Source organism: Centropristis striata, chromosome 9 (genome assembly GCF_030273125.1).
Source record: "Centropristis striata isolate RG_2023a ecotype Rhode Island chromosome 9, C.striata_1.0, whole genome shotgun sequence".
Taxonomy (NCBI): domain Eukaryota; kingdom Metazoa; phylum Chordata; class Actinopteri; order Perciformes; family Serranidae; genus Centropristis; species Centropristis striata.
Window position 1 is genome coordinate 466279 of NC_081525.1, and position 21312 is coordinate 487590.

The following is a 21312-nucleotide window of genomic DNA, read 5'->3' on the forward strand; positions in this document are numbered from 1 at the left end:
TCCCACTAGAATAAAACCAGAGTTGATGACAGGATCACACAAGATCACAAGATCACATTTATGTTGTTTTTTCTTTGTTTCTTTTTGGTTCTAAATGTTGATCCAGTAAGTCAGAATCAAAAATCTATTATTATTATTATCAGGTCATATAGGTGAAAAATATACCAACATGGTATTTAAACATTTTGTTAAAGTAGTGTATAAGGATTAAAAAATGGACTAAAACTCCAGAGATTTAAATATTTGGGCTGTTTTTAGACGTGTCACTGCATCAGAAGCTGTTTGCTGCAGTAAATGTGTTGTTGTGTCTCTAGTGTGTCAGTCTTTGTGCGTCCTGGGGTCCTAAACAGTGTGAGAGCTGCAGGAATCAGGTCTGAGTGTAAAGCTGAGACTCTCTCTCACCAGTGGGAGGAGTTTAAACCAGCCAGAAACAGAGGCTCACTTAAGGTGGACTGACCTTTAAGGTGGACCAGCTCTTCTTACTTCAGCTTATATTGTGACTCTGTTGCTCTAAAACAAGCTACATCTGATACAGCTGTTCCCTTTATACCAGCAGACAGGCAGACAGATATATATATATATATATATATATATATATATATCTGTCTGTCTGCTGGTATAAAGGGAACATATGTATCAGATGTATTGTGTTAAAGTGGAACCGTGTTGGATGAAGGTTCCTCTTCTGATCAAACACTTCTTCATGTGTTCTTTGGTGTATTTATCTCATCACTGTTAACATTCACACAACAGTTAATACATTCCTCAAAACAATTAGTACAAACCGCAAATCCTAGCTGGTAACCTGTAAAGTGTGTCACTGTCTCAGAAATGATTATTATAATATGTGTTGATATTTACAGTTTACTCTGTAAATGTTTCCAGTAATAACTGGAATATAATTCCTGAGAATGCTCCAGACAGACTTTATACTATTTACAGACATTTAAAACTATTTATGAGCTAACTGAGTACAACACACTGAATATGGATGTTTTATATTTTTACTGCATATGCTCTTTGCAAATCTGATTTGTTTACAGCATTGTGCAAAAGAAAAACACACCTTATTTAGAACAAACATGACGTCCCTTTGGAGTTTTAGGTCGAGCTGTACACAACTGTAAACAATATGGCAGCACATAGTGGAACTGAACATAGAAGATAAATATGAGTGTAAATCACTGATGCACATCCAGACGTTCCTCTCCATCACAGACAGCATCATGTCTGGTGATGCAGCCAGGAAAATAAATAAATAAATAAATAAATAAATGTATGAATGAATCCCTCTGCAGGACCCTGCTGTGATGTCATCACATGTTAACCCCCCCTGCCCTCTAACACCAGGCTATTATATTATATTTTATTATATTATATTATATTTTATTATATTATATTATATTATATTATATTATATTATATTATATTATATTATATTATATTATATTATATTATATTATATTTTATTATATTATATTATATTATATTATATTTTATTATATTATATTATATTTTATTATATTATATTATATTATATTATATTATATTTTATTATATTATATTATATTATATTATATTATATTATATTATATTATATTATATGTCCATATATTTTGTAGACCAGGGGTCTCAAACTGGCGGCCTGCGGGCCAATTGTGGCCCTCGTGATGATATTTTGTGGCCCCCACCTTGATATGAAAGTTTAATGTGAGTTTTATATGAATGGCACTTTACCGTGTTGTGTGTGGAAGGTCCCTTTAATTACTTTTTTTGGGTAACTTTGTGTCTTTTTTAATAATTTTGTGTCTTTTTAAAATAATTTTGTGTCTTTTTTAATAATTTTGTGTCTTTTTAAAATAATTTTGTGTCTTTTTTAATAATTTTGTGTCTTTTTTAAATAATTTTGTGTCTTTTTTAATAATTTTGTGTCTTTTTTAAATAATTTTGTGTCTTTTTTAAATAATTTTGTGTCTTTTTTAATAATTTTGTGTCTTTTTTAAGTAATTTAGTTTTTTTCTGTCATTTTGTGCCTTTTTTGGGTCACTTTGTGTCTTTTTTAAATAATTTTGTGTCTTTTTCAATAATTTTGTGTATTTTTTTGGTCATTTTGTGTCTTTTTTTTAAGTAATTTAGTTTCTTTCTGTCATTTTGTGTCTTTTTTTGGTTATTTTGTGTCTTTTTTAAAGTAATTTAGTGTTTTTTTAATTCATTTTGTGTCTTTTTAGTAATTTTGTGTCTTTTTTAGTAATTTTGTGTATTTTTTTGGTCATTTTGTGTCTTTTTTTTAAAGTAATTTAGTTTCTTTCTGTCATTTTGTGTCTTTTTTTGGTTATTTTGTGTCTTTCTTAAAGTAATTTAGTGTTTTTTTAATTCATTTTGTGTCTTTTTAGTAATTTTGTGTCTTTTTGAATAATTTTGTGTATTTTTTTGGTCATTTTGTGTCTTTTTTTTAAAGTAATTTAGTTTCTTTCTGTCATTTTGTGTCTTTTTTTGGTTATTTTGTGTCTTTTTTAAAGTAATTTAGTGTTTTTTTAATTCATTTTGTGTCTTTTTAGTAATTTTGTGTCTTTTTTTTAGTAATTTTGTGTCTTTTTGGTGGTGCTGATCCAGCGGCCCCAGGTAATTAGAGTTGGAGAGCTGCTGTAAAGTGTTTCTGGGTTGAGCTGTGAGTGATTGTAGATGTTTATCATTGGTTCAACTATTGCTTCACACACAGTTTCATCAGAGGAAGCTGAGCTTCACCACAGAGAGGTTATTCAATTCTGGACAAACATTGTTTTGACAACTAGTGCAACAGTTTTGTATGTAATGACTGAAGTTATGAAATGAGACTAAATTACTTTAAAAAAGACACAAAATAACCCCAAAAAGACACAAAATTACCAAAAAGACAACTAACTAACTGTTAATAAATATAAATGCACCAAAGACACTGAGAGGAACTGAGATGTTCAGATATAACACCCTTCAGACAGGACTGAGCTGGAAGAAGTATTCAGGGCCTTTACTGCAGTAAAAGTACTAATACACACTGGGAAATGACTCCACTGCAGTAAAAGTACTAATACACACTGTGAAATGACTCCACTACAGTAAAAGTACTAATACACACTGTGAAATGACTCCACTACAGTAAAAGTACTAATACACACTGTGAAGTGACTCCACTACAGTAAAAGTACTAATACACACTGTGAAATGACTCCACTGCAGTAAAAGTACTAATACACACTGTGAAATGACTCCACTACAGTAAAAGTACTAATACACACTGTGAAATGACTCCACTACAGTAAAAGTACTAATACACACTGTGAAATGACTCCACTGCAGTAAAAGTACTAATACACACTGTGAAATGACTCTACTGCAGTAAAAGTACTAATACACACTGTGAAATGACTCCACTACAGTAAAAGTACTAATACACACTGTGAAATGACTCCACTGCAGTAAAAGTACTAATACACACTGTGAAATGACTCCACTGCAGTAAAAGTACTAATACACACTGTGAAATGACTCCACTACAGTAAAAGTACTAATACACACTGTGACATGACTCCACTACAGTAAAAGTACTAATACACACTGTGAAATGACTCCACTGCAGTAAAAGTACTAATACACACTGTGAAATGACTCTACTGCAGTAAAAGTACTAATACACACTGTGAAATGACTCCACTACAGTAAAAGTACTAATACACACTGTGAAATGACTCCACTGCAGTAAAAGTACTAATACACACTGTGAAATGACTCCACTGCAGTAAAAGTACTAATACACACCGTGAAATGACTCCACTGCAGTAAAAGTACTAATACACACTGTGAAATGACTCTACTGCAGTAAAAGTACTAATACACACTGTGAAATGACTCCACTGCAGTAAAAGTACTAATACACACCGTGAAATGACTCCACTGCAGTAAAAGTACTAATACACACCGTGAAATGACTCCACTGCAGTAAAAGTACTAATACACACTGTGAAATGACTCCACTACAGTAAAAGTACTAATACACACTGTGAAATGACTCCACTGCAGTAAAAGTACTAATACACACTGTGAAATTACTCCACTGCAGTAAAAGTACTAATACACACCGTGAAATGACTCCACTGCAGTAAAAGTACTAATACACACCGTGAAATGACTCCACTGCAGTAAAAGTACTAATACACACTGTGAAATGACTCTACTACAGTAAAAGTACTAATACACACTGTGAAATGACTCCACTGCAGTAAAAGTACTAATACACACTGTGAAAAGACTCCACTACAGTAAAAGTACTAATACACACTGTGAAATGACTCCACTACAGTAAAAGTACTAATACACACTGTGAAATGACTCCACTACAGTAAAAGTACTAATACACACTGTGAAATGACTCCACTGCAGTAAAAGTACTAATACACACTGTGACATGACTCCACTACAGTAAAAGTACTAATACACACTGTGAAATGACTCCACTACAGTAAAAGTACTAATACACACTGTGAAATGACTCCACTACAGTAAAAGTACTAATACACACTGTGAAATGACTCCACTACAGTAAAAGTACTAATACACACTGTGGAATGACTCCACTACAGTAAAAGTACTAATACACACTGTGAAATGACTCCACTACAGTAAAAGTACTAATACACACTGTGAAATGACTCCACTACAGTAAAAGTACTTATACGCACTGTGAAATGACTCCACTGCAGTAAAAGTACTAATACACACTGTGAAATGACTCCACTACAGTAAAAGTACTAATACACACTGTGAAATGACTCCACTACAGTAAAAGTACTAATACACACTGGGAAATGACTCCACTGCAGTAAAAGTACTAATACACACTGTGAAATGACTCCACTACAGTAAAAGTACTAATACACACTGTGAAATGACTCCACTACAGTAAAAGTACTAATACACACTGTGAAATGACTCCACTGCAGTAAAAGTACTAATACACACTGTGAAATGACTCCACTGCAGTAAAAGTACTAATACACACTGTGACATGACTCCACTACAGTAAAAGTACTAATACACACTGTGAAATGACTCCACTGCAGTAAAAGTACTAATACACACTGTGAAATGACTCCACTACAGTAAAAGTACTAATACACACTGTGAAAAGACTCCACTACAGTAAAAGTACTAATACACACTGTGACATGACTCCACTACAGTAAAAGTACTAATACACACTGTGAAATGACTCCACTACAGTAAAAGTACTAATACACACTGTGAAATGACTCCACTACAGTAAAAGTACTAATACACACTGTTAAATGACTCCACTGCAGTAAAAGTACTAATACACACTGTGACATGACTCCACTACAGTAAAAGTACTAATACACACTGTGAAATGACTCCACTACAGTAAAAGTACTAATACACACTGGGAAATGACTCCACTGCAGTAAAAGTACTAATACACACTGTGAAAAGACTCCACTACAGTAAAAGTACTAATACACACTGTGAAATGACTCCACTACAGTAAAAGTACTAATACACACTGTGAAATGACTCCACTACAGTAAAAGTACTAATACACACTGTGAAATGACTCCACTGCAGTAAAAGTACTAATACACACTGTGACATGACTCCACTACAGTAAAAGTACTAATACACACTGTGAAATGACTCCACTACAGTAAAAGTACTAATACACACTGTGAAATGACTCCACTACAGTAAAAGTACTAATACACACTGTGAAATGACTCCACTACAGTAAAAGTACTAATACACACTGTGGAATGACTCCACTACAGTAAAAGTACTAATACACACTGTGAAATGACTCCACTACAGTAAAAGTACTAATACGCACTGTGAAATGACTCCACTGCAGTAAAAGTACTAATACACACTGTGAAATGACTCCACTACAGTAAAAGTACTAATACACACTGTGAAATGACTCCACTACAGTAAAAGTACTAATACACACTGGGAAATGACTCCACTGCAGTAAAAGTACTAATACACACTGTGAAATGACTCCACTACAGTAAAAGTACTAATACACACTGTGAAATGACTCCACTACAGTAAAAGTACTAATACACACTGTGAAATGACTCCACTGCAGTAAAAGTACTAATACACACTGTGAAATGACTCCACTGCAGTAAAAGTACTAATACACACTGTGACATGACTCCACTACAGTAAAAGTACTAATACACACTGTGAAATGACTCCACTGCAGTAAAAGTACTAATACACACTGTGAAATGACTCCACTACAGTAAAAGTACTAATACACACTGTGAAAAGACTCCACTACAGTAAAAGTACTAATACACACTGTGACATGACTCCACTACAGTAAAAGTACTAATACACACTGTGAAATGACTCCACTACAGTAAAAGTACTAATACACACTGTGAAATGACTCCACTACAGTAAAAGTACTAATACACACTGTTAAATGACTCCACTGCAGTAAAAGTACTAATACACACTGTGACATGACTCCACTACAGTAAAAGTACTAATACACACTGTGAAATGACTCCACTACAGTAAAAGTACTAATACACACTGTGACATGACTCCACTGCAGTAAAAGTACTAATACACACTGTGACATGACTCCACTACAGCAAAAGTACTAATACACACTGTGACATGACTCCACTACAGTAAAAGTACTAATACACACTGTGAAATGACTCCACTACAGTAAAAGTACTAATACACACTGTGACATGACTCCACTGCAGTAAAAGTACTAATACACACTGTGACATGACTCCACTACAGTAAAAGTACTAATACACACTGTGAAATGACTCCACTACAGTAAAAGTACTAATACACACTGTTAAATGACTCCACTGCAGTAAAAGTACTAATACACACTGTGACATGACTCCACTACAGTAAAAGTACTAATACACACTGTGACATGACTCCACTACAGTAAAAGTACTAATACACACTGTGAAATGACTCCACTACAGTAAAAGTACTAATACACACTGTGAAATGACTCCACTGCAGTAAAAGTACTAATACACACTGTGACATGACTCCACTACAGTAAAAGTACTAATACACACTGTGAAATGACTCCACTACAGTAAAAGTACTAATACACACTGTGAAATGACTTCACTACAGTAGAAGTACTAATACACACTGTGAAATGACTCCACTACAGTAAAAGTACTAATACACACTGTGAAATGACTCCACTACAGTAAAAGTACTAATACACACTGTGACATGACTCCACTACAGTAAAAGTACTAATACACACTGTGAAATGACTCCACTACAGTAAAAGTACTAATACACACTGTGAAATGACTCCACTGCAGTAAAAGTACTAATACACACTGTGAAATGACTTCACTACAGTAAAAGTACTAATACACACTGTGAAATGACTCCACTACAGTAAAAGTACTAATACACACTGTTAAATGACTCCACTGCAGTAAAAGTACTAATACACACTGTGACATGACTCCACTACAGTAAAAGTACTAATACACACTGTGAAATGACTCCACTGCAGTAAAAGTACTAATACACACTGTGAAATGACTCCACTACAGTAAAAGTACTAATACACACTGTTAAATGACTCCACTGCAGTAAAAGTACTAATACACACTGTGACATGACTCCACTACAGTAAAAGTACTAATACACACTGTGAAATGACTCCACTGCAGTAAAAGTACTAATACACACTGTGAAATGACTCCACTACAGTAAAAGTACTAATACACACTGTGGAATGACTCCACTACAGTAAAAGTACTAATACACACTGTGAAATGACTCCACTACAGTAAAAGTACTAATACACACTGTGGAATGACTCCACTACAGTAAAAGTACTAATACACACTGTAGAATGACTCCACTACAGTAAAAGTACTAATCTAATCTAATCTAATCACTATAAATGTCTCATGTTTTTATGTTAAATCTGCATCTGTAAAGTAACTAAAGCTGTCAGATAAATGTAGTGGAGTAAAAGTATAAAGTTACATCAAATATAAATACTCTGGTAAAGTACAAGTACCTCAGAATGATACTTAAGTAGAGAACTAGAGTAAATGTACTTAGTTTCTGTGTTGCAGCAGCTCTCACTGAGCCACTAACATTGTGTGGTTCTGTCAGGAAGTGAGAGGTGTGAACGTTAGAGAGAGAACAGAGTCCCTGAGAACCAGGATGTGGTTCCACACCAGCACATTCTGGTTTCAGAGCTCCTCTGAGTCCACTTAATGTTCTACACCAGCCAAACGTCAACTCACTCATCTCAACGTCCACAGAGCAACCAGACGTCTGTCAGAACCACATAGAACCACATAGAACCAAACAGGACCACACAGGACCACACAGGACCACACAGGACCACACAGAACCACACAGGACCACACAGGACCACATAGAACCACACAGGACCACATAGAACCACACAGGACCACACAGGACCACACAGAACCACACAGGACCACATAGAACCACACAGAACCACACAGGACCACATAGAACCACACAGGACCACATAGAACCACACAGGACCACATAGAACCACACAGGACCACACAGGACCACACAGGACCACACAGAACCACACAGGACCACATAGAACCACACAGGACCACACAGGACCACACAGGACCACATAGAACCACATAGAACCAAACAGGACCACACAGGACCACACAGGACCACACAGGACCACATAGAACCAAACAGAACCAAACAGGACCACACAGGACCACACAGGACCACATAGAACCACACAGAACCAAACAGGACCACACAGGACCACACAGGACCACACAGGACCACATAGAACCAAACAGAACCAAACAGGACCACACAGGACCACACAGGACCACACAGGACCACACAGGACCACATAGAAACACATAGAACCACACAGGACCACACAGGACCACATAGAACCACACAGGACCACACAGGACCACACAGAACCACACAGGACCACACAGGACCGCATAGAACCACATAGAACCACACAGGACCACACAGGACCACATAGAACCACATAGAACCACACAGAACCACACAGGACCACACAGGACCACACACGACCACACAGGACCGCATAGAACCACATAGAACCACACAGGACCACACAGGACCACATAGAACCACATAGAACCACACAGAACCACACAGGACCACACAGGACCACACAGGACCACATAGAACCACACAGGACCACACAGGACCACATAGAACCACATAGAACCACACAGAACCACACAGGACCACACAGGACCACATAGAACCACACAGGACCACACAGAACCACACAGGACCACATAGAACCACACAGGACCACACAGGACCACATAGAACCACATAGAACCACACAGGACCACACAGGACGGCATAGGACCACATAGAACCACACAGAACCACACAGGACCACACAGGACATTCAGACTAGAGACCTGGAGCATCCAGACTAGAGACCTGGAGCATCCAGACTAGAGACCTGGAGCATCCAGACTAGAGACCTGGAGCGTTCAGAGACTAGAGACCTGGAGCATCCAGACTAGAGACCTGGAGCGTTCAGAGACTAGAGACCTGGAGCATCCAGACTAGAGACCTGGAGCGTTCAGAGACTAGAGACCTGGAGCATCCAGACTAGAGACCTGGAGCGTTCAGAGACTAGAGACCTGGAGCATCCAGACTAGAGACCTGGAGCATCCAGACTAGAGACCTGGAGCATTCAGAGACTAGAGACCTGGAGCATTCAGAGACTAGAGACCTGGAGCATTCAGAGGATGGATGCTGACTCACTAGACCAGAGGTGTCAAACTCTGGCCCGTGGGCCAAATTTGGCCCCCAGTATAATTATATTTGGCCTGCGAGGAAATACCAAAATATAATACTACAAATCCCAGAATGCTCTGCTGGTGTTTTGGCTTGAACACAGTAGATCAGTGTGGAGCAAACTGAGCAACAGTTAAAGTTGTCTTTATTTTTCTTGCTAGTCCAAGGCTTGAATGGCTGCACATTCATTGAAGGATATTATTATTAGTCATTTGGTTTATTATTGTTATTTTATTCTTACATTTATTTTTAGCCTGTGGACAAAGATTACTGTTGAATTTAAATTTAAAGAAGGCAGCATATAAAATAAAGGGACATACGATTTTTATTTACATTTTATTTAAGAAATGAATGCCATTGATGTGTTTGTTTGTTTTATTTGATATTCGATTTTGCATGTTTGCAATATTAAGTTATATCAAGCTTTGCTTGTTCCATTTCGTTTGAACTTGTTTAGGTCCATTTTTTCAATAAATATCAATGTTGGCCCGCGACTTCGTCCAAGTTTTACATTTTGGCCCACTGTGTATTTGAGTTTGACACCCCTGCACTAGACTCTCAATAAACAGCAACACAACACAAGATCTGACACACAATCACACAAAATACACAAATCTACTAAATGTGAAAAGTTTCTGAAAGCAGATCACAGCAGGATTTTTCTGGAGTTTGTGGCCATTTCTAACAATCCTGAAATGGTGAACAGTGATTCCAACTGGCACCAAATGTGCAGCTAAAGGAAGCAACCAACAGTTGATCTAAGAGTCACAGCTGAGTGGGAGTGGCACCACGTACTTCCCTTTTACACTCTGAGTGTGAAATGACTGAGTTACACATCAGATATATGAGGAACTTGAGTTGAGCCACAGTGAAAAGGGCCAACAGGAACTCAGTTGGTGTTAAACTCACACTACAGAGATTTTTCATAAATGATGTTTAGTTTGACATGAAAAGAGGAGGGAGGGACAGCAAACACTGAACCAAAGGGCTGCAAACCTTCATCTGGTCTGCTCTCTGGGTTAAAGGTCAAATCTCTCTGTTTTTAAAGAGACAATGCATTAAAAGATGAATGAGAGATGTGCAGTGACGATAAACGAGTCCACACACAACACAAGACTCACTTTTCAGTTAGAATCCATCCATCCGTTATCTGTAACCGCGTAACACAGAGAGACACTACCATTCACGCTCTCATTGACTCCTACGGGACATTTAGAGTCACCAGGTAAACCTAAGCTGCATGTGTTTGGACTGTGGGAGGAGAGAACCCTCGCTGACACGAGGAGAACATGCAGAACACAACAGAACCAGAACCAAGAAAGAAAACAAGGTGTCAAGGTTTTGGTTTTATAATAATAATAACTTTATTTCTATAGCACCTTTTAATAACACCAGTTTACAAAGTGCTTGGATAGAGAGAGTTAATCACAAGGAGAATGATGTCATAAGGCTAAAAACTATTCTTACATTAAAATAAAAACAATCAGAGACAGAGCAGGAACAAAGACATTCTCACAGACACAGAAAATAAAAGGGAAAAGGAGTAAAAGAGTAAAAGGGAGTGGTGAGATAGACACATTTCATAAAATCAAGTCTTTAAAAGTGGGTTTTAAGATGTGATTTAACAGAAGTTAGTGACTATGTCATTTTATGTATATTTTTGGTCACTAAGTCTCTTGTTTTGGTAATTGTATCTCTTTTTATTTGTCAATTTGTGACTTTTTTTGGTCGTTTTGTGCCGATTCTGGATATTAACGTCTATTATTGGGTAACTTTGTGTCACTTTTGGTAATTTTACATCTTTTTTGTGTGATTTTTATGTATATTTTTGGTCACTTCGTCTCTTTTTTTTGGTAATTTTATCCTTCGAATCAGTCTTGTGTGACTTTTGTGTGTACATACATAAGTGACCACCAATAATATATTCTTAATGTGAACCAAAACAATAAGAACAACAGATTTGGACAATAAACTCTAACTAGAGTAATCAGTGGTTTGGATTGCTGTTTTAACATAAAGGGAAGCAGTGCGTCGACAGTCAGATATCGGGTTGGGCAGAGAGAGAGAGAGACAGAGTCTCTACGTTTTCGATCCCGGGTCAAACGGGCGGTCGGATATCGAGATGGTTCGTTGAGGCGGAGTTCTTCACGGCTTACGATCTCGAGTCTGATTAGGGTCCACTTGACGAGTTGGCGGCCAGATATCTCGGTGGGCGGTAGAGGTGAATTCCCTGCTGCTTTCGATCGAGGGTCTGGTGAGGTGATCTGGGCCACAAACGTACTTTTATGGGGGACTGTTCAGCTTCAGGCTGATCTGGGTCAGCGACCGAAAGTTCTTCTGTGGGGTCTGTCGTGGCAGTTTTGACAACTGCACTAAGTTAAAGGGTGAGCTGGCCAAACACAAAGCACTCAATACTCTGTTCGGCAAGTTTTATTAGCACATTCGTGTTCCATACACCGCACAATCCCGAATGGCTCTTTCACAGTACAACAAAGTCCCGTACACCGCTCGACTTATATCTGTTGTATTTCCCAACATTGATTCTTCACCAAGTCTCAATGTGGCCCTATCTTCCTGCCCTATGCAACACATCAGGACAGACCCCCTGGTCTACATGTTCCCCTCAGTCATGGTGTTATCAGAGTTAAGTTCACAGTTTGAGTTCCCACAAGGCCTAGCGTCTTGAATACCAAGTAGGTCGCCGCCTACTTCATGCCCCACCATGCAGGAAACACCAAATTTATCCTTCACAGGTCGCCTGGCTGTTCTTAGTTCTATTGAAGAGTTTAGCCTAGTTTGGGGTAAACCAGTGGTTTGTGAAGGCCGAGTTATAAATCTGCAGAGTCCTGCCCGGATGTGATTTTGTAATTTTTTGGCCAGCGATAAGAAGCTGGGGACTTAAGAGAGATGTGATTTTTGTTGTGATAAGGGCCCGGCGAGACAGACTTGCGGTTCTTTTGTGCTTTTGTCTAGACGAGTCTAATGTATATGTGGAGGTTTTCCACTAGTTAAAGAGGACGACACCAGCTGCGGGGCGCTAAGTCATGAATACAGGGAAGTGTATCCTCAGCGGTAGCCGGAATCTGCACACGGGTTGTGCCAAATAAAGTAATTACTCTCTGAGTATAAAGGGCAATACTTAATTGATATGTAATTAATATGGATAACTGTTAGAAGTACATAAGTACAGACCTCACAATCAAATTAGATGATTGACACAGATGAATTGGACAAGAGGTCAGAAGGGTGTTATTCCATGGTACACTCAAGAAATCCAACATGTTTAAGAAAAGAAAAGTCTAAATACCAAAGTGAACAAACCCCAGACTGACTCATACTAACGACTGACTGACTGATGTCATGATATCTGTAATTAAAGTGTTTTAATATTTTAATGTTTTTGCTTCTGTTATGAAGTTTAATATGTTTTTATATATGTGATTTGTACAGGTACATTGTGTTACGTGATAATATGTAAATACTATGTAATGTAATACTTGTTTATGTGTAAATACATGTTGTACATACATACTGAGCTAAAGTTAATAAGGGGTTAAAATGCTCTAAACAAAGAACAGGAAGAGACACACAAACTCTTACCACACTGACAGAACACACACACATACAACAGACAGATTAGACAGACTGATTAGGTTCTGGATAAAGGCAGGTCTCAGTCTTACACACTTTAACTTCTACATATACAGATACGCAAACATCCCCGCCCCAGACTCCCCCACTGTGGCATGTCATAAGTCTGTTCATGTTGTGAAGTGTATTGTGTATTATGATTATGTTGCTGAGGTTTTTTCATAGTTTTTTCCTCGTTTCCTCTCCTCATGTTGTGCTGTATTTCTTTCTCTTCATCTCTGTCTTCCTGTCCTCTTCACCTCTGTCATATTGTTTGTGTGTTTTTATATATTTTGGACGGGTTGATGGCTAATTTCGTTGTACTACCCTGTACAATGACAATAAAGGCTTCTGACCTGAGACTCCCCCAGTGATTTTTGGTGTGTTTTCTCCTGCCCTGTGTCTGCTGCTCCCCTGCCTGGCTACCTGAGATCAGCTTTTGTACTTCTGAAATAAACTATTTAACTGACTGCTAGACTTCTGTTCTGCTTCTGGCCTGTTATTCCTGACTTTGATAACTAAATGATACTGTAGCTTGACTGCCTTCATTACTTCACACTGTATGTGAACACTGCAAATGATTTGTTTCTTACCAAGATAAAAAAAAAAAACGTATTTCTTATTTTAAGTGTTCAACATGCTTATTTCTAGATTTAATAATCTTAATTCAATAAATCTTGTCAAGTGAAATTATCTGTCCATGCAGCAAGATCATTTCCCTCAGATTTACTGTTTTATCTGGTTTTAGACAACACTTTATTGCAGTGTGTAACTGTTGTGTGTTACAAGACACACCCGTTGCATGTGCAATGGATCAATGCAAGTTCTACTTCGACAAAAAAGTTCTTCCTGTTGGTACAGCCTCGTCACCTCACCTATATAAGGTTCAGTTCCACAATTAAACCGTCACTGTGCACGTTGACTCGTCATGATGAAGCTGATTCTGTCTCTGACTCTCATCGGGATGCTCTGCAGCACAGGTAATACAACATGATTTAAGATGTTAGACGATAACCAGAATGTCCTTTATTTAACATGAACATGAGTCAGGATGCAGGTGAGGTCAGTTAAAGTGTGAAGAAGGAACATTTCAATGGACTGAGAGTAAATCTGCAGCAGATGAAATGAATGAGTCCCCTATTAAAGGCAGTGTTTCGTCAGGATGAAACAGTTTATCTGGGCTTTACGGTGGAATCGTTGTGCTGCTCACCGTCATCATTTCACTGATAAATGTTTTCCTCGCAGCAGCTGCAGCTCTTCGGTGTCATGATGATGCAACCCGTGGACTCAAAACCTGTGCAGACGGAGAACTGTGTGCAACAATTGCCGTACAAGGTAATGTTTCCTCATCACTCTGTTTCTGACTCAGTGTGTTTGCGCTGTGTGTCCTTTGTGTCCACATGACGTAAAAAACTGGATGTCACAGAATTTCCTTCAACTGAATACAAACAAAACAGAGATCCTTGTTATTAGCGGTTTCCTAATTGATAATATTACTCCTGTCACAAAGAATCTTGGAGTCTGGTTTGATGATAAGTTGTGTTTTGAACAACACACCACAAAACTTGTGCAATCCTGTTTTTACCACCTTCGAAATATTTCTAAAACACGATCTGTGCTAACTTTTAAAGACACAGAGACCATTTTACAGGCTTTTATCTCATCACACTTGATTACTGCAACAGCCTTTTTCACCTGCCTGAACCAGAAATCCAGTCATAGACTCCAGATTGTCCAGAATTCAGCTGCCAGACTTTTAAGCAGAACCAAGAAACATGATCACATCACTCCTGTTTTAGCATCCTAACACTGGCTCCCAGTATGTTTTAGAATTGATTTTAAGATCTTACTGATTACTTTTAAGGCCCTTCATGGCCTCACTCCCTGCTACATCTCTGACCTCTTAACACCTACACACCAGTCTGTCCTCTGAGACCCTCGGGCAGGGGTCTCCTGACTGTCCTAGGGCCTCGGCTGAAAACTAAGGGGGACAGAGCGTTGGCAGTCAGGGCCCCGAGGCTCTGGAGCAACCTGCCCGAGGAAATCAGGTCGGCTGGGTCAGTGATCTCTTTTAAATCTCTTCTTAAAACAAACTTTTATCGGAGAGCCTTTCCTGATTTTACCTGAACTTTACCTTCCCTGGATCTGTCTTTTAATTGCACAGAACTATGTCATTCTCTAACATTATCATCTGTTGTTTCATGTCTGTTTTTAACTTGTCTTTGTAAAGCACTTTATAACATGCGTAGTGTAAAGTGCTCTATGAATAAAATTGTTATTATTTATTAATGTTATTTTACTGAACATTTTACAATAATCTCTGTTCCAGGCAACAATCAGACGAAGTTTTGTGCGCCGTCTTCACTCTGCAACCCAAACAACCAGACATATTCCTTCAACTTTGGCTCTTCTAACGGGACTGCATCTGTTTACTGCTGCAGCACAAACAGCTGCAACAGTCAGGATGTGCCCTGTGAGTGACGTGAGAACAACCTGTGGTCATGTTCAAGGAAGGAAGTGACTTCCTGTCAACAATGTGAACATGGGGATGATGTCTCTTGTTCTGTTTCAGACCCTGTTGCTCCAGTGAACAAAGAGCTGAAGTGCTACACCTGTAACAACTGCAAGGAGATGGTCCAGTGTAACGGCTTCCAGGACCGCTGCCTCAGTGGGACCGGTGAGTCCTCTAGCTGCATAACGCATTCAGCTTTTCTTTCTCTGTTGAATGTGGGCCGGTTTAACGGTGGTTTTGTGACCCACAGCGGCGAATGGAAACACCATCCACAAAGTCTCTGGCTGCGTCTCCAGGAACCTGTGTGAAGTCTCTGCGCAGCCTTACCCGACGTCCAACCTGAACTTCACCCAAACACCAAAATGCTGTGACACCAGTCTGTGTAATTCAGCCGGCACGTTCACGCTGAGCGCTGTTCCTCTTTTGATCGGACTCATTGTGCTTGTTGCCTTTTAGAACAAAGATCAGTATGGAGGTAGATTAGTGCCAAAATGTTCAAACAACACTTCTTCAAAATCAAATGAAAAAATATTAATCAGAATATCAAATACAAAATTTAAACAAACAAAAAATAAAGTCAAAGACAAAATTCAAATCTTGAAATCAATTATTTGTGCAACTGCTTGTTTGTTTGCTGCTGCATTCTGTCTTTAATTATAAAGTAATGTATAATAATATATAATACAATATAGTTATAACAGTTATTCAAAGACAGATTTCTTTTGCAGTTACACAAATAATTTCATTTCAAGTTTTGAATTTTGTCTTTGACTTCATTTTTTGTAATTTAAATTTTGTATTTGATATTTTGATTAATATTTTTGTGTGTTGTTTGAACATTTTGGCACAAATCTCACTCCATAGAGCAGGGCCTTCGATTTGATTCAAACAGGAGGAGTTAGCTGATCTAATTAGTGTTGTTTATGATATATAAAATATATATACATTCTGCAGCTCAAACAGTCTTTGTGCAGAAGGACACAGTTAAAATGACAGAAATCAGAAAAAAGTTGAATTTCTCTGATCAATTATTATTTTTAAATTTGATTCAAATGAGTTTTATACATAAACACTTTTCCAAGTGACCACAAGTGTCAGGAAAAAACAGTTTTCTCCACATATTGAAGTATTGTCATGATGCAACCTTATAGATTCAATTTTGTTTTAATTGGACACATTTTTGTACTTTTTTTGTTGGAAAACATCCCTAAATACAAGTGTCAGAAATACAAATACAAACAAATAAAAAATAAATACACAAAAGTCTTGCTTTGTGTTTGCATGTAGTCCAATATTCACTCTGCTTTGAGCTCTGGCTTTGGTCTCTATCAACCACTGAGAAAAATGTCATTAAAATGCTTTACTATGAATCAATGTAATAAAAATGATCCGGTTTGGGTAATCTCATCTAACATAGTGTAACCCCTATAAAAATACAGTCGGGTTTACTAAATGTATTTGTGTTGGTTTAATGTCAAACAGTTATTTTTTTGGTGTAAATTCATGAAGAGTATGGTTGTAGTTGCTTGGTGTGGCCACAAGGTGGCGCTTCATGTGTTCAATGAAGGAGATCTAGTCATGGCATTGCATGCTGGGAAATAGTCAAGCTAGAATGGTCCGATACTGATGCTACTACGAAATATTACAGAGCAAGGTTTTTGATGCTATCTGAAGAAGAGTACAGTTTTATTTCAGACCTCGTGTCCTGTAGTTAACTGTGTGATTACTGGTCAAAATCCTAATGCAGGCTTCTGTGTGACTACATCAGAGTAGGTCACATACATGTAAATCCAGAGAGCAGTACATGTCTGAGAGGGAGTGTGGAGAGGAGCAGAGACTGACGAAAAGAGACAGAAGAAGAGTGTCATGAATCATAAAAAGCTTTATTAGGATAGTTTGAACAGAGCACATTTTACTATATGAACCAGATTACAGCAACATATTTATGTGACACAGAAGAAAGATGGGTTAATCATTTTTATACAGAACCTTTTGAAAACGTATTATAATCTAAATATAGTAAACTACAATCACATCTCCATGCTGCTGTTTTAGAGGAAGGTACAGAACAACGATAAGAGATGAAAACACATTCTACACATTATTCAGCACATTCAATACCCAAGTTATCTCTTTTAAGGATGGTTGCCATGAACTCTTTCTCCATGAAGGTTTTTAGGTTTTTTAGTTTTAGTTGAGACTATTTTAGAAAGGAGGTGGTTCAACTGCTGTTGACTTGCATATCAATAAACTGAAAGGTGATTCTATTATTCTGTTCAAATATGTAGATGAAAAAATATTTGAACAGTTGTAGCCACAATACAGAGAATGTACGTGACAGTCTTCTTCTGGGTATTGACACATTTTAAAAATCTATTCTGGGCATTGTGGCTTCGAGTGTGTGACTAGTTCTTCTCATTTGCACTCTGACTGTTGTCAGCGTCTCTCTGATATTTGTTTACGCCCCTCTCATCTGTTTTTGTCCACCATATTTATATCAATAAGGGTAGGCTCAGTAACAGAAACACCTCCAATACAATGAAAAAGGTAGATTTAAGGATTGGCAAATGATTGCATTCTGTTTTATTCACATTTCAGAGAATGCCCTAACTTGTTCTGCATCTGGGTGGTTTTAGACAGCTTTTGTGTTTGCATCTGACTGTGTAATGGCTTCCTTACATGGAGGAGTGCAAGAGTAAAAAGAGAAATGGGGACAGTTTGTGGTTTGTCTTCTGCAGCCGCTGGAGCTAAAACCTCACACACTAGGTACCTTTAGCAGTGCTGTCTTTTTTGTGTTTTGTTGGTTAAACACTTCAGCTCAGTTACACTCTTGGTTCTAATAGATGACAAGGGCAACGAGACCAAGCAGCACAGGAACAACACTCAGTGTGACCGTCACACTGACGGCCGAGTTACAGAAGCTGGATGCACAACATTCGATTGCAGTGATGTCAAGCTTAGGGATTAAGTCGATCGCAACACCAAGCAAAACACCTTTGATCGCCTTCTGGTTGCGAACATCACACATGTTTGCAGACATACAGCCACGGTTCACAAAGGTGTTGTCACGAAATGACTCTGTGGATGACAAAACCACTGTTTTACTAGGAGAACCATTTTTTAAATTAAAAACAAACACTTGAGGCAGTGTGTGATCAACATGGATCAGGAGGACTCACCATGAAAGCAGCGGTCCTCTGCTCCCACACACTGAACTGTCTGATTACAGACGGTACCAGAGCAGGTGAAACACTGCAGGCTGTTTTCTGTCATATCAGGATCTGAAACAGAACAGGAGACATGCACGAGACACAAGTTCAGAGTAACGTTAAGTTCACACCCCAGTTATTTCAGCTAAACTCCAAACATACTTACAGGATACAGTTTGACTGTTGCAGCCGTCTGTGTTGCAGCAACGAACAGCAGCAGCTGCCTTCTCCCGACCAAAACTCAATGAAAATGTGTGACTGGGAACCCTGCAGACAGCGGGCAGCATACAGGTCTGGTGGATGCGACTTCGCTCATTACCTAATACTGAACACAATGTACTTCATGTTAAGAGGACACATGGACTAAATGGGACAAAATTAAAGTAAATCACTTCTGGAAACAGATTAATCTTGATAATATTTTATGCATTTTTACCGTTAGTGTGAGCAATTGTTGCACACAACTGATCATCGGAGGCACACGGTTGGAGGCCTGAACTGGTCTGACACTTAAGACCTGCAGCTGCAATAAAGAAAGAAAGAAAGAATAAATGAACTGAGACAAACATTTGAAATGGCTCTGCTGTCACTAAACCAAACCCTACTACAGATACTTAATGTTCCTCTCCTGATTTGTCCCTTATTTTTTTTTTTTATTGAGTTAAGCATTTAATTCTAGTCAGCATTATATTTATATTATCTGCATAAACGCTGATGTAAGAGTGAGTAGAGTTACCTGTGCTGGAGAGCATCAAGAAGAGAGTGAGAGACACGATCAACTTCATCCTGACGGCTGGAGGGGTTTATACTGAAACTGTCTTTAAAACAAGAAGAGGAAGAAAAACATAAAATCACTGCTAGAACAGCAAAATACAGAATGTTTCATCCTACGTCGTGAAAACTGTCGAGGTTTGTGACATTCATCTCTCTTTAAGTTTCTCCAAAAGCAACTTTGTCTCCTGCAAGTTAAGTTTTAAAGCAGGATATTATGTTCCATATTTTCTGTGCAGACAAATTAAATCACTGCCCAGATTACGTTCAGATCATAAGTGTAATATTTTGGAGACAAGACATTTTAAACGGATCCTCTATGATCCCCTACAGGCTGATTTTTTAATTATTAGATTAGATCAGTTGGTGGAATCTCAGTCAAAGCAGAAAATATTTACTCACGCAGTAAAAATAAATCTCATCCAGCACTTTAACACAATGAACCTGTTCAGTTTGTTGAGAAAAGTTTCTTGGCTCACTCACCTGCTGAAGCCTGAAGCCGCTCTTCTTCTGTGGTCTGAACTGGTCTGATAAACCCTGATGTTCACCACGTTACACTTTAACTTCTTCACTCCACTTCCTGCAGCAACATGTTTGCTGTCAGCCCTCCCACACTATTGCTACGATGAATCCCCACACAGATACTTTACAAGATACCGATCACTGATTAATTATTTCTTGAAGCTGCATGAACAGAAGTGAGAGTTTAGTTTCAGATTGGACATATAAACTCTTCCACTGTTTATGTGTTGGGGAGAAAGATTTATTTTATTATCCTCTCAGCTAAAATGTTGATGATTGATTAAAAAGTTTAGTTTGAGTATATAATCAAATAAAATAATAACTCAACAATCATACAGTTGACCGTTTGCAGAAGCTCCGCCCCCTTAGTTGCTGTTGCTATGTCCATCAAGCTTCCAGGACCGTCAGCAGCCGTGGAGCGGACCGGCGCTGTTGGAGTAATACCTCCAAGAGGGAGGCTGCCCATTCACAAAATGCTACAAAGATTAAAATAAAATAAGTTGGTAAAAGCCTGTAAGGTAACTTTTTTAGCTTATAGCTCTGGTGCTACAGAGGTTGATAGTTGCTCTATCATTGACATGTAACTATAGTTACAAACATGTCATCTGTAGGCTACACTCTAGAAAACATGTAAAATAAGATGTCACTGGTGCCTAGATGGTAAATCATCCACAGCACAGACTGATGTAGCATGTGCTATAGGCTACATCTGTATTTTACTGTACTGTGACTTATTGTGAAGGTCTGAATAAATACCGAACCGGACGGGGTGTGTTGAAAATG

At 38.2% G+C, this 21312-nt stretch overlaps 2 protein-coding genes across 3 annotated transcripts; one reads left to right on the plus strand and one right to left on the minus strand.

Annotated features, from left to right (window-relative positions):
- Positions 1–14412: 14412 nt before the first annotated feature.
- LOC131978071 (phospholipase A2 inhibitor and Ly6/PLAUR domain-containing protein-like) lies at positions 14413–17290 on the plus strand. Of its 2 annotated transcripts, none has more exons than XM_059341579.1 (5): positions 14413–14495; positions 14761–14850; positions 15845–15988; positions 16088–16192; positions 16278–17290. In XM_059341579.1, the coding sequence occupies exons 1-5, from the start codon at positions 14444–14446 to the stop codon at positions 16481–16483; spliced, it is 597 nt and encodes a 198-aa protein (XP_059197562.1). In that variant the 5' UTR covers positions 14413–14443; the 3' UTR covers positions 16484–17290. The 2 variants fall into 2 exon arrangements, with proteins under 2 accessions (XP_059197562.1, XP_059197563.1); XM_059341580.1 differs by having other exon boundaries at positions 14430–14495; positions 14764–14850.
- A 600-nt stretch (positions 17291–17890) lies between these two features.
- LOC131978108 (phospholipase A2 inhibitor and Ly6/PLAUR domain-containing protein-like) lies at positions 17891–20540 on the minus strand. Its single transcript, XM_059341625.1, has 6 exons — positions 20491–20540; positions 19973–20054; positions 19673–19759; positions 19403–19561; positions 19207–19308; positions 17891–19105 (listed from the first exon to the last, which is right to left on the minus strand). Exons 2-6 carry the CDS (start codon positions 20019–20021, stop codon positions 18864–18866), a joined length of 639 nt encoding a protein of 212 aa, XP_059197608.1. The 5' UTR covers positions 20022–20054; positions 20491–20540; the 3' UTR covers positions 17891–18863.
- Between the last annotated feature and the right edge of the window lie 772 nt (positions 20541–21312).

Coding starts and splice junctions, on each gene's coding strand:
- LOC131978071 (XM_059341579.1), top strand. CDS start 14,444: ATGATGAAGCTGATTCTGTCTCTGACTCTCATCGGGATGCTCTGCAGC. Junction 14,851..15,844: donor TGCAACAATTGCCGTACAAG/GTAATGTTTCCT, acceptor TCTCTGTTCCAG/GCAACAATCAGACGAAGTTT. Junction 16,193..16,277: donor CCGCTGCCTCAGTGGGACCG/GTGAGTCCTCTA, acceptor TGTGACCCACAG/CGGCGAATGGAAACACCATC.
- LOC131978108 (XM_059341625.1), bottom strand. CDS start 20,021: ATGAAGTTGATCGTGTCTCTCACTCTCTTCTTGATGCTCTCCAGCACA. Junction 19,760..19,972: donor CTTGATGCTCTCCAGCACAG/GTAACTCTACTC, acceptor TCTTTATTGCAG/CTGCAGGTCTTAAGTGTCAG. Junction 19,562..19,672: donor AACAATTGCTCACACTAACG/GTAAAAATGCAT, acceptor CATTGTGTTCAG/TATTAGGTAATGAGCGAAGT.